This window comes from Cebidichthys violaceus, unplaced genomic scaffold (assembly GCF_023349555.1).
Source record: "Cebidichthys violaceus isolate CVI_PGR_0920_01 unplaced genomic scaffold, fCebVio1.0.p SCAF_13, whole genome shotgun sequence".
In the NCBI taxonomy this organism is placed as follows: Eukaryota; Metazoa; Chordata; class Actinopteri; order Perciformes; family Stichaeidae; genus Cebidichthys; species Cebidichthys violaceus.
The window spans coordinates 2,556,892-2,569,757 of record NW_027176296.1 but is presented as its reverse complement, the minus strand read 5'-3'; the positions used below and the strand labels follow the sequence as shown (position 1 = coordinate 2,569,757).

General features: G+C 38.5%; 1 protein-coding gene across 2 annotated transcripts; it reads left to right on the top strand.

The window, feature by feature from the left end:
- The first annotated feature begins 125 nt into the window (after nucleotides 1-125).
- matk (megakaryocyte-associated tyrosine kinase) lies at nucleotides 126-11,856 on the top strand. 2 transcript variants are annotated; one of them, XM_068707351.1, is made up of 13 exons: nucleotides 126-365; nucleotides 634-681; nucleotides 1,450-1,563; nucleotides 1,662-1,774; nucleotides 2,128-2,347; nucleotides 4,198-4,291; nucleotides 4,471-4,536; nucleotides 4,680-4,779; nucleotides 5,011-5,095; nucleotides 5,742-5,815; nucleotides 6,021-6,216; nucleotides 7,037-7,123; nucleotides 8,312-11,856. In XM_068707351.1, the coding sequence occupies exons 2-13, from the start codon at nucleotides 673-675 to the stop codon at nucleotides 8,537-8,539; spliced, it is 1,386 nt and encodes a 461-aa protein (XP_068563452.1). In that variant the 5' UTR covers nucleotides 126-365; nucleotides 634-672; the 3' UTR covers nucleotides 8,540-11,856. The 2 variants fall into 2 exon arrangements, with proteins under 2 accessions (XP_068563452.1, XP_068563451.1); XM_068707350.1 differs by having other exon boundaries at nucleotides 1,659-1,774.
- Nucleotides 11,857-12,866: the final 1,010 nt, after the last annotated feature.

Genomic DNA, 12,866 nt, shown 5'->3' with positions numbered 1-12,866 from the left:
TGTGTCCTGTTTTATTTAACCAATTAAACGCTTTCTACATTTTCGAGAGACGCGATTTTTTTTTTTTTATCAGGAGAAGGAAGAGAAGTCACTTACAGCGTCACTTCTTGTGTCGCCTCATGAAATATAAACCACATTTTCCTAAATAAAGAGGAAGTGGTCCGACAGACTGATATCAGCGCGCACTACACGTCTGAGACATGAATGAGACATCAATACCCACAGCATCGGCTCCTGCGGAGTTTTAATGTAGAAATGTCACCGCAGATCGAGTCGTAGAGGATTATGAAGTCGTCTTCCGGCTCCTGTATACGGACCCAGCTGTGCTGAAGAGGAATGCTCAACATCTGCCCGGAGAGCCGCAGGTACTGAAACATTTATGTCGTTAAGTAACCAGACTGAACAAGCTGTTCAGCCTGGGCGTTTTAGTTTAAATGTATGCGACACGAGCAGCCGGGCACAATCTGTCAACATCCTGCTACCCGCTAACATCTTCATCTCTGCTTAATTTAATGGTGTGTTTGGACCCTCGTTCTCTTGACAACTGCTACTCTTAAGCTCTCTATTTATGCACAGACTTTTATTTAATTTCATGTTTTGTTGCTGTTCAGAGACCATTTTTCTCCTCGACAGGTGTTCAACACAGAATTATCCAACAATCCTGCCCTGCTGATGGCAAAGGTAAGATCTGCGTGCAACACATTATGTGGTTTGTCTTCACACATATCAGTCACCATACAAGGAACTGAATCAAAGTCCACTTTAAGATCTGGTGTGATGTTTTGGTTAAACATTGGGGCTGTGAAAAAGAGACATGCAAGAATAGCAACAAAAACAAGTACACATGAGATTATTATAAATTAAGAAAAACCGAAGTCTCAACTACAGTCTGAAGTTAAGTAATGTTCAAATAAAATGTATCAGGCTGTGATATGATTGGGCTATATCAGAGTGCATATTGTATTTTAAAGTACATTCCATGTGAACTTCTCATTGGTTAAACATGGAGCATAATCTTGATCTACATGCGAGTACCACATAACCACCATTTCTGATTAAAGGATAAAATTGGGTGGCCTAGTAAGTGAATGTTTTTTGGGTGACATTATATTGGGGGGGTTATAAATTCCTAATGGTTTCCTAAGACGACTCCTAGAAAGACTCATGTAACTGGCAGAGATTATAGGTAGAGACATAGTTCGATTAACCTCAGGTCTTTAAGTCTGAAATAGTTCTTTAACTTAAAGATCAATCTTGAAAATGAACAATAACTAAAATAACAGCGGGTTTCCCTATCATTAAATATACCAAATTACTTGAAGAAAACTTAACTATTTGCTAATAATTGTTTTGTAAAATAAAACATTTGCCATGTTGTTTATGTTGTTTAAAACGGCCAGCCTGTCAAGTCTAACTATTATAACTATTAATATTTCTCTGCTCCTGAAGATGAGCTGGGCTGTCGGTACACAGTGTGTGGCCAAGGGGGACCATAGGAAACCAAAACCTGGAGAACTGGCTTATCACAAAGGAGACATCCTCACTATTGTCGATGCCAGCACGGTACTGTCACGTTTAAAAATAAACTACAAACACTTTGTTCAGTTCATTTTGTATTTTTTCCCCCCATTTGACACAAGACTTGTGCTCTTTTCCAGAAGAAGGGATATTACAAGGCCAGACTCAACACCACAGGAGAGGAAGGACTCATAAACTCCACCAATGTGCGTGAAAGAGAGGCTCTGCGCGTTGACCCCAGCCTCAGCCTCATGCCGTAGGTCTCCTCTTCCTCTCATTTTTGCTATGATCACATCAGCAGGATGCAGCCATGTTTGCATGCGGTTAACACAAGCCATGTGACTGTGCCACAGAGACAACTTTAGCCGTTGGCTTGGTAAATTATGAAAATTCGTCTTGTGACCAAATTGTATGGGTTTTGGGCATGCAATAACAAACATTGTCTCTGTATTAATCCCTCTAACTTCCTTTTCTGTTGTGTAAAACACTGACATGGATACACCTCCTGTTTGTTAGAAAATTATCATCTGTAAGATATTTGGAACTTATGAAGACAGATGCTTTTTTTTTTATTGTGTGTGTGGCCCACTCTGTCCTGTCTTTCACCAGTTGGTTTCATGGGAAAATCTCGGGTCCAGAGGCGGTGTGTAAGCTGCAGCCGGCCGAGGACGGCCTGTTCCTGGTTCGAGAGTCCATCCGCCATCCCGGGGACTACGTCCTGTGTGTTAGTGTCTCTGGAGGTGTTGTCCACTACCGGGTGATTTATCAGGACAAGCAGCTGACCATTGATAACACACAGTATTTCTACAACCTCATTGACATGATAGAGGTAAGCGGCTCCTGGTTAGATTCCTTCTAAGTTGTGTAGGAAGGACAAAAAACAACCTGAAACACACTCATATTAATTTGTTATTCCTACCTCAAGTTTTGCTGGAGTTTTGACCCCTTCAATCAGAATTCAGCCAGATGTTGCAGCGCAGATAATCAGTTTCAGTTCAATCACCATTTCAGTTCAGCTATTTCTTCCATGGAAACTCCAGACTAGTGGAACAAGCGATTCTACAGCTCTGTGAGGCTGGTCATTCTTTACCATGTTCACTATCTTAGTTGATCATGTTAGAATGTTTAAATTTGCTTATTAGCACTAAACACAAAGTATAATGTGAGGCTGATGGGATTGTCATTAGTATTGCAGTTATTTGGCCATAATTCAAACTATTAGACTAAGTCTTTACGATGGCAATAGAAGAAAAACTCAACCTATGGTGGACCAGAATGTGTGTACCAAACTGCATGGCGAACCATCCAATAGTTGTCAAGACATTTCAATAAATACCATAAATATCAACCTCATGGCGGCGCAATCCTATTAATCTGTACCAAATGCTGCAGTTGGGTCTTTCAAAACATAGGGCAGAGATCTGGATCCATTTCATGCCAAGATTCAGGATCATTTGGATCCCACTTCAGAGGTGGATTTGATGTAGATTGACAAATATTGTACAATACAAAATATTTTTACCCAAAACGTTCATTACATTTAAAATGAATTGATAATCAGATGCATGTGCCTTTCAACTGTGAAAGTGTTTTAATTCTAGTTTATTTAGCTAGTTTTAGTGTAATTGGATAACTGTTAATCAATGCAAAATGGTTAGGCCACACACTTCTTCCTGAAAACTGTTGTAAATACAACTGTAACAAACACAGGCAACATGTTTCCAAAGTCTAGTTTGAATTAAATATTGTAACTACATTATTTGTACCAACATATGACCACTAGCATGGGTGAAAGTCCCTCTAATGTTCACACTAAGGCCACAAATGATGACATGGGCACATAAATAGACAGTTTGTCATGTTAGGGTTGTGGATCACAGCACTCTGATGCCAGCTGTATTTTTGGCCAAAGTGTTTGTCAGCCTGAAAACCAATCAGCATAACTGACGCTAGTGTAAAAATACATCTCTCATGTGTCAACATTAAGCATATACAGGAAAACACATGAAGCCCTTTTAAGGTTTATCTGTATTTGGTCTGTCTGTGTGAGGGTGCATTGAAAGCTTTGCTGCCGTGAGGTTTGTGAATAGACTCCACAGAGACGGACAGCTCTTATCAGCGAGCCACAGATGGCTTTGGGCCTGAGTCAGACCGGCTGACTTACTCCTGTGAGGAAACAGATGAATATTTGGGCTGAATCATGTTATAAATACTATTTTGTCTCAGTTCTGGCAGACTGCTGACAATACAAAACCAGCCTCTGATGTGTCGCTGTGTCATAATTTAATTCAGCTGCCGCCTCTCATTGCGTTGTGTTTTGTCGTTAAGAAACAATGACATTAAAGAGTATCCATACACAAACTGTGTTGTACAGTTTTTCTAATAATTTCTAAAGCTAAATATATTTTTTTTTGTCCAACCACAGATCTTATCCATTTTTCAATGGCTTCCTGAGTATTGTGGAGGTGTTAATGTATCTTAGTCAGAGTTTCAATGAGCTCATTATTCTCTTTAGAGCTAGATGAAATAATAGTGTACTCTTCATCCATATAACATATGTATGTGGCAACCTTTACACGGCACTTCAGACTGTGGAGAATGAACGCACCAGATATCGCATATAATAACATCTAGTGTAAATAACTGAATATCTGTTGTTGTGTGTTTCCATTTTTGCAGTTCTACTCAAAGAACAAAGGCTCCATCGCTACAACTCTTCTGAAGCCAAAACAAAAACAAGGAACCAAGTCAGCTGAGTTGGAGCTGTCCAAATGTAAGTCTGAGGTCAAGAAAACTGCATCTATACAGATCAAATATAATAACAATGATAATTATGAAGGCTTCTAAAGGTTTCACAGTTCATCTCTGTATGTATATATATATATATATATATATATATATATATATATATATATATATATATATACATTCTGTATTTCATATCCTCTCCAGCTGGATGGTTGCTGGACATTGCGAAGCTCAAACTGGGAGAGAACATAGGAGAAGGGGAGTTTGGTGGTGAGCTTTTATTTGATCCGCCCATGGTCCTCCTTTTATTATCCTTGTTTCCAACATCACAACATTTATAATGAAAGGTGTCATCAGAGAATAATTCTGTCTTCGTACAGATGTACTAAACACTGTGTGATTCTCAACCCCAGCTGTTTATGAAGGTGACTATATGGGCCAGAGGGTGGCAGTAAAGACCATTAAATGTGATGTCACAGCGCAGGCCTTCCTGCAGGAGACCACAGTCATGACGTGAGTCTGACATCTTCCTCAATTTTGTCAAAGCAGTTTCATGCTTTGACAAAACACTTTGAAGAGCTGTGAATTTAATACTAATATAACCAGGTTTTAGTGATTTTGCTCAATGAATAAATTAATAATTTTATCTTGTCGTAAAAGTGATCATATTATTTTGAATCAAATGTAACTTGTTGGTATTTGTATTCCCGCTGTCAGTGTTTAATGTGACTTCACTCCTTACAGGAAGCTCCAGCATAAAAACCTGGTGCGATTGTTGGGGGTCATTCTTCACAAAGGGCTTCATATTGTCACAGAGCTCATGACTAAGGTACAGTTAACACATCATTTATCAGCAGTTCTCAGTTGGAGCTGAAACACGATTATAATATCCGGGAGCAATATGAAAAAACAGGTAACATAGTAAATTAAGATTAAGCGTGGCTTGAAAACGCCTCGTTACATCACACATTGAAGCAGAAAATATAATCACATATAGTAAGTGAAAGCCTATAGATTGGTGCCCCATATATGAACAGAAAAGTGGACTCACCAGCTATGAATATATCTACATTTTACTGCAAATTCACCACCAGCAACCGTGAGCTATCCCCTCAATCTGAAACGGTTTTCTCCCATGTGAGACCCAAACAATTACAGACTGCCCTGCTGCCACCGATGCAATGGTTTTCCAATGATGCAACTGTAAGGAGTCAGGGTCTGACTTCCTCTTGTGTTCAATGACAGTAGGACAAAATGCAGAAGCTCATTGTAGTTGCTTGGCCTCAAGTACAGTCATATAATGACTTTAGGTGACATTTTAAAATATTGAATATTTGCAAACCAAACGGTTAAACCCAGCTTGTTGTATTTCTGTCTGCGTGTAGTATTTCTCATAATACTAACTGAGAAATCTTCTAATACAACCTTATATGAGTATTTTATATGTGTTATATATGCATGTCTTTGTGTTGCAGGGAAACCTTGTCAACTTTCTCAGGACAAGAGGACGCTCAGTTGTAAACTCAGTTCAGCTGCTCCGCTTTGCTCTGTGAGTTCAAACGTTCAAAGATTTGAACGTTCTACTCAGCAGAATTACAGTGTGTGCAGAGTAGTACATTGTGTGACCGCTGGGTCCATAGATGCAAAAACTGCTAGTAACTGTATATACTTTACACCGTTTGTGTGTGTTCAACAGTTTCATGTACAAAATTTGAATGACAATTGTTTCTGTGTGTTTACGTGTATGTGGTCAGTGATGTGTGTGAGGGGATGGAGTACCTGGAGGCCAAGAAGTTGGTTCACAGAGATTTGGCAGCTCGTAACGTGTTGGTCTCTGACGACAGCCTGGCCAAGGTCAGCGACTTCGGTCTGACCAAGGTGGACTCGAAGGTGTCAGATAACGCCAAACTGCCAGTCAAATGGACCGCCCCCGAAGGTCTGAAGAAAGAGGTTGGTTAGAAGAGTGTCACTTTTATTCCACCTCAGATTTGTTCTCATTTTTTTATTTGTTTCTGCCCTTCTGTGAAATCTCTGTCTCTCTGAGACCTCTTTTTGGTAGCAAAATATTTCATATATTTAGAATATTGTTGTATTAATGGTTAAAGTGTAACTTATCATTATAATCATTATCATTGATTCACCAGATTTTGTAATGCTGATAGCTTAATTTCCAGCAGACAGACAGGCGAGAACAGGCTTGTGCTGGGATTGTAATACTACACAGCGCTTATGGAAAAAGTAAAAACCATAGACGCTGTGGGGAGAAGCTAGGAGGGGTCTGATTAGAGGGTGTTAACATTATTTTACTTCATGACGTAGATTAGTCCCAAACGGTCAACTCTATCTCAAAATTGGACTTGCAAGATTAGGGCTGATTTAAAACAGTAGATGGCGTTTTGAGCCATTTTCAACCATGAAATGCAGATTTTTATAGATTTGGCATTTTCCAGTATTGCTGTGTTTCATCACAGTTCAGTCATATCATTTAGTTTATAATATAAGAAACACATTTAAGTGTGCAGTTACTCTTTAAATATATAATAATCAGTAATAATCCATCAATAAGGAGAAGGTTGGTGTAAGGACCTGATACATATCTTTCTCCACCATAACTTACATGGTGTTATTATTTAGTTCTTCAGTTCATCAAGATGTCAGAGTTTGATTACTTATTGGGTCATAACAACATATAAACCCTTAAAGAAGTATTCTCTTTTAGAAAGGGGTTCTCCATGTTTTACATGTTTCTATATTTGCTCCCATGATGCAGAAATTCTCCACAAAATCAGATGTTTGGAGCTACGGTGTTCTCCTGTGGGAGATCTTCTCTTACGGTCGTCAACCTTATCCTAAGATGGTAAGTAGCACCAGAACATGTCACTATTAGGTTTCATTAATGTTAGTAGTATGACTTTATTTAAGTTTGATACTTTGGCTTTATCTTTAAACAACTGCACAACTACTCTTTGTCTGACAAGTTGCAGACCTCCATCTTGTCTGTATCGCTCTCCCTGCTCATGAATAAATAAAAAGCAGATTTTGAGAAATGATACCGTATAATGAATACAAAAATTAAAAAAATAAGACTTCAGATAAATCTTTCCTCTCTGTCCTGTAACCAACAGGAAAGAGTATCAAGCTTGTAAGGTAACTCTGTGTCATATCAGGATTCGTGTCTCTAGCAAGTAGGTGTGTCAGTGGAAAGTTACCTGGCTTTGTGGTCAGATTCGTCTCGAGGCCGTTGTCTTCTGGATCGACTTACTGCATCTGAGCAGGAAACCTCTTAACATGACTAAGTTCATAGTAGTGCGTCAGCAAGGATAGAGGTTTACTGTACATTGTGTGGGACCATTTGAAAAAGTAATCTTGTTGTTGTCCGCCTAACTAATCTACTTTATGAGGGGTTTGGGCATGGAGGAAGAGGAAGCTACATCATACACAAAGACTTTATAGCAGGAGGTAACAGGCAAAAACAGGAAGTAGGTTGTAGTCTCATGAGGGCTGGATCATGTTGACTTTGGAAAAGAAGAAACAATGCTACTTAAACACCGATCTGTTAGTCATAGGCGCTCTCAGGTAATCCGTGCTCAGTGACTGCTTAGGCCAGCGGCTCAATGAGGACATCAGGATCAGGCAGCATTAATGGAAGGGACATTTATGTTGTGTCTTTTGCACCTTACGCCAGGTGGTGTCCTTTTAAATGCTGATGATTACTGCCTAATTACAGCCTGTTTGTAGATACATACACAAGTTGATTTATTTGGGTCAAGTTTGTGCTCCTCTTAATTAAACTCTTCAACTGGTAATTTGTTGTCTGTTGGCAGAGAGACCAGGACGAAAAGTGTGTTTGTGTGTGTGTGAGATTAGTATCTGTGTTTTAACATTTATAATAAGGAAGGTATGACAAAAATGTATTATTTCACACACACACCGTACTCGATACAAGCCTTTTTTTATGTAGCAATCAGGATTGTGAATACTTATAATGCTTCACAATTTATGAATTCTTCACCTCCTTTCTCTCCCGTTGCTCCTGTTCATGTAGTCTCTGAAGGAGGTGAAGGAGAGGGTGGAGGGGGGCTATCGCATGGAGGCTCCAGAGGACTGTCCCCCCGTTGTTTATTCGCTGATGAGGATTTGCTGGGAGCAGGAGCCACGACGAAGACCTGCTTTTCACAAACTGAGGGAGAAACTTGAGCGAGAGATGAGTAAACACAGCCTGGGCCCTGGGTCAGAGTGTCGGGATGGGATGAGGTCTGGTTCTGGATGCTGATCTTGGTTGTGAATCTTTGAGCTCACTATGGTGGGAATAGACTGGCGGCTGATGGACAGGTAATACACACATTGTAACCCACTTCTGATGGTGTGCATCACACAAGATGGCCCGGTGGAGTTCCTACTGGATTTCCTTTAATCTAGCAGATGGGACAAGACGATCATTATGTAACTCTGATCATCATGGAATGCTGGTGAGAAAGGATTTAGTGGTTGGAGCCACAAATATACTAAATCCTAATGACTTTGGTGATCCGCTGACTTTTCCTTTAGCATCATCAACAGGTGGGTCAAGTCCAATGCAGTCTTTGACACACCCCTTCAGATGAAAACATATTGCACTGGGATCACACCAACCAGGACGCCAAATTGGACCAGTAGGGTAAGTGTGTGTGTGGGTGTGGGGGGTGCTGTGCTTCCCTCCTTTTTACTGCCAGCACTCTTACTCGAATCACACCCATCTTCAAACTTGGCCCCTTACCCATTACCTAACCCCTTACTTCCGGCGCCTTTGCTCAGATCAACCACATCTTTGAACTCGGCCCTCAGTTTAATCTCAATTACATACCTGTAAAGTGTTGTGACTGGACCTTGCACAGTCAACAACATTTGTCCACAGACAGGAAGACATATAAACACCTGGCAAAGAACTTAAAACAGCTTCTTTGGTAGTTCCCATTGCAGAAGGTGTCTCCAGGACCACATTGTGCCATGCTGACAAAAAAAAAAACCACACACACACAAAACAATATCAGCCACACACTGTTGCGGCTGGTAATCAACCCACAGGACAATGCACAGCCACCGTCTGAAGCACGGTTTGTACTTCACCAGATCCCATGAAATGACAAAAACCAACAATGCATTACTCTAGCCAACAAGTATTGTCTCAGTAGTCAAAGACAATGGTGAGTGGCAGTACAGTGCCAAAATGTGTTGGAAATATTGTACATTGAGTATGAATCTCCTGAATGACATCATATAATATATTTTATTTATATAGTGCTTTAAAAAATATGTTTAGAAATATGTTTAGTCAGTCAGGTAAGATTAACTGGGATTTAGTTTTAGTTTTTTGCCATATAAATATTGTACCTGTATGATCAAAGATCAACTTTATGCAGAGTAAACACAGGTTATTTGTATTTAATGTCAGGGAGACACGTCTGAAGAAGATCAAACATACATATGAGAAAGAAAAAAAAGATTTGTGACTAAATCCAGGAAAAATGTTTATCCTGGATTTAGTCACAAATCACACAAATCTGCTTGTGTCCCGGCATTCATGTTCAACAATATGCCATGGATTCAGGGCTTAATATGTAAAATATTTAATATTAATGTTATTGTTGGTTTATGGCAAGAGAGGGATTTACATTTACTTTTAAAAAGCAGTCAGCATTTTGCTTGTCTGCAAGGAAGATCGGGTTGTTCATTTGCAACAGATACTCTGTAGGCCTTTGGTTAATTAAGTAGCTTTTTCACTTTTAAGATGAACTTTGGTATTTTACTTTCCAAGATTTGTTTTTTTTAAACGAAATCTCTTACTATTTTTGACACTTTGTCCATCCCACTCCACCAGACAGCATACTTGGGGCAGGGGTTTTGATCAATTCATTCAAATTTAATTTATTCTGTAAGACTAAATCAATGGGAAACACGGCATTTATTACTACTTTCTCTACTCCCTCTTTATGAGGATTTAGAGATTATAAGAGTGACTTTGTGTTATCCACCATCCTCTCGAGATCTCTTTGGATTTTTGTCGGTACAGAATGTTTTCTGTTTTCTGTAATCTTTGGACATCACATTATTATTTTACATATACCTTGATATATATATGTATTCTATTTATTAATGTGTAACTCATTTTAATGTATGTGATTATCAGCTGCTTTTTAATAGAAAATGCAATTAGATATTCATATTTCTGATGAGAACAATGCACATTCGGTTCTAAACTCACCACAAAATGAAACCTCTTTTTTTGGATTGTTGTCACGTCACAAGACTAAATTAAAGATGTCATTTGAATTAAGTCTATGTAAGCCTGGTATTTGTCTCTGTCCCAGGAGATGGACCCCAAATTGAGTCTTTATCCGCCGTCTCTTGTTATCGTACTGTGCCAGCGAGGGTCCGCCACAATTTGTTCAATCTGCTCAGTGTTTTCCTGGCACTCTCTAATGGGATGAGCAGCAATTTTCTGGTCAAGGATTTATAAAGGATCCAAATGCTTAAAAAAAAAAATTATATTGAAAGATTTGATGGCGGATGAGTTATATTTTATTGAGTAAAGGAGTTTTTTGTGAATACCACTGGTTATTTCCTTTCTGTTTGTCAATGTGTATTTTTATAGCACTTACGCAAGAATATCAAGACAAAGCTTTTGTCCTGGTACCATAGTTTTAATGTGAGTGCTCAAGATGTTTTCTCGGAGGGTCTTATGTCCTTGTGCGCTTTCTAAAGTGATGACTTTCAGCTTTAATTTTAGGGTGTTAACATGTAGTTTAACATGTTTAAACTGCAGTCCTCAAATTATTAATTGACTAACTGTAATAAAGAACATCCTTTAATTAAGATCCCCTTAAAGCCACCCTCAATTTTTGCTTGTTTTGGAGGCTTTTTGCCTTCTGTCTGGTCTCAGATATCTGTGCCTTTTAAAGATTTATTATGAGCCTCATCAACAGAGTCCAAGTGTCCACTTCTTCCACTACTTAGAGACTGCACCATGTAAGTTGTTTTTGTGGCCTTTGACCAACTCCAAGTGGAGCCAAGGGAGCACAAGACAGGCAGTGGGTAAACGTATTGTTGCACTATAGGTAAACCTATGGGACTTAACTTACGTATATAGATTATATAGATTGTAGTCACTTAAGAAGCTGTGGAGTCAGAAGCAAAGCAGCTAATATGTGCTAATAGAACTTAGACCCTAGATCAGAGGTCTTCAACAGGAGGTCCGTGACCTCTAGGGGGTCCACGGAGGTACTGCAGGGGGTCTGCGAAATTTGTGGTTGATTAGACAATATATATATATATATATATATATATTTTTTTTCCCAAACATGAATCTGTCCATTATTTTAAGTTTATTAGTTAAGTATTGTATGCAATATAACAGGTATGTTTATGCATGACAGTGGTACTAATAGGCCATCACTCATTTTCGTTTCCACATTTATGTTTAAAATAAAAACGTCAGTTTGAATAGTTTGTATGCATGATTATCATACAAGGTATGTTTCTAAATGGCAGTGGCACGGCCACCCTACTCACTGTACGTTGCACATGTTTAAAATAAAAACATGAATATATGAACCTGTGTATTATTTGAATAGCTTAGTATTGAATGCACAATAACAAGGTATTTTTCTACATGGCACTAGGCCCAGTTTACTATAAAACACAATTTTATACAATATACTGTATATAGTAGGGGGTCCCTGCTCCATCTCTCTATCAGTTTGGGGGTCCTTGGCCTGAAAAACGTTGAAAACCCCTGCCCTAGATGATCTCCCAAGAAAACTGTATCAGCTGAGCATCTGTTCATCCCTAGAGGTTTGTTTCTTCATAAGATGTGAAAAAATGAATATACTACATACTATAATCCTTAAAAAGCAGGATCACCGCCCTGTGAGATAGAAGAGATTGATCAAAGAACAGAAGAATTCTAAAAGTAGAGGAAGAGTAGAAGAAGTAGTACTAACAAAATAGAATAGCAATAAAAGTAGGATTAATTTACTAAAATAATTCAAATAAAATATTAAAAGTAAATTGCAACATAAGAATAAAAAAAACCTGTAAAAATCAAAAGTGAATAAGAAGTTACATTAACACCAGTGCCTAATAGAAACTAAAGAAGAAAAGTAATATTGTGCATGATATTGACAGTAACATTAGCAATGATATTGAAAAGAAGTAATACTTATATATTGTATATATTATATATGATTGTATTGCACGTGATATGGATATTATTGTTCTGTGTGTCCAATGTTTCAGCTGTCCTTCCTGCTGAAGGAGGACGAATTACAGTTTGATGTCCACCGATAGAAAAGACCTCCGTTATGGCTGTTCATCCCTCCATTATAACTACTGATCATGATACATTTTACTAACTCATATAGTTGGAAATACCTGTAGCTTTCAGTGGTGGAAAGTAAATAAGCACTTTTACTCATGTACTGTACTGAAGTACAATTTTGTACTTAAGGACCTTACTTGAGTATTTCCATTGTATTATACCTAATGCTTATCCTTTGCTACATTTCAAAGGAAATATTATACTTTGTATTTATTACATTTGTCTGACAATTGTAGTTACTAGT

Excerpts from the sequence above, each read along its gene's own strand:
- matk (XM_068707350.1), top strand. Across the intron at positions 4,780-5,010 it reads CAGGAGACCACAGTCATGAC|GAAGCTCCAGCATAAAAACC; the intron begins GTGAGTCTGACA and ends CACTCCTTACAG. Across the intron at positions 5,816-6,020 it reads CAGCTGCTCCGCTTTGCTCT|TGATGTGTGTGAGGGGATGG; the intron begins GTGAGTTCAAAC and ends GTATGTGGTCAG.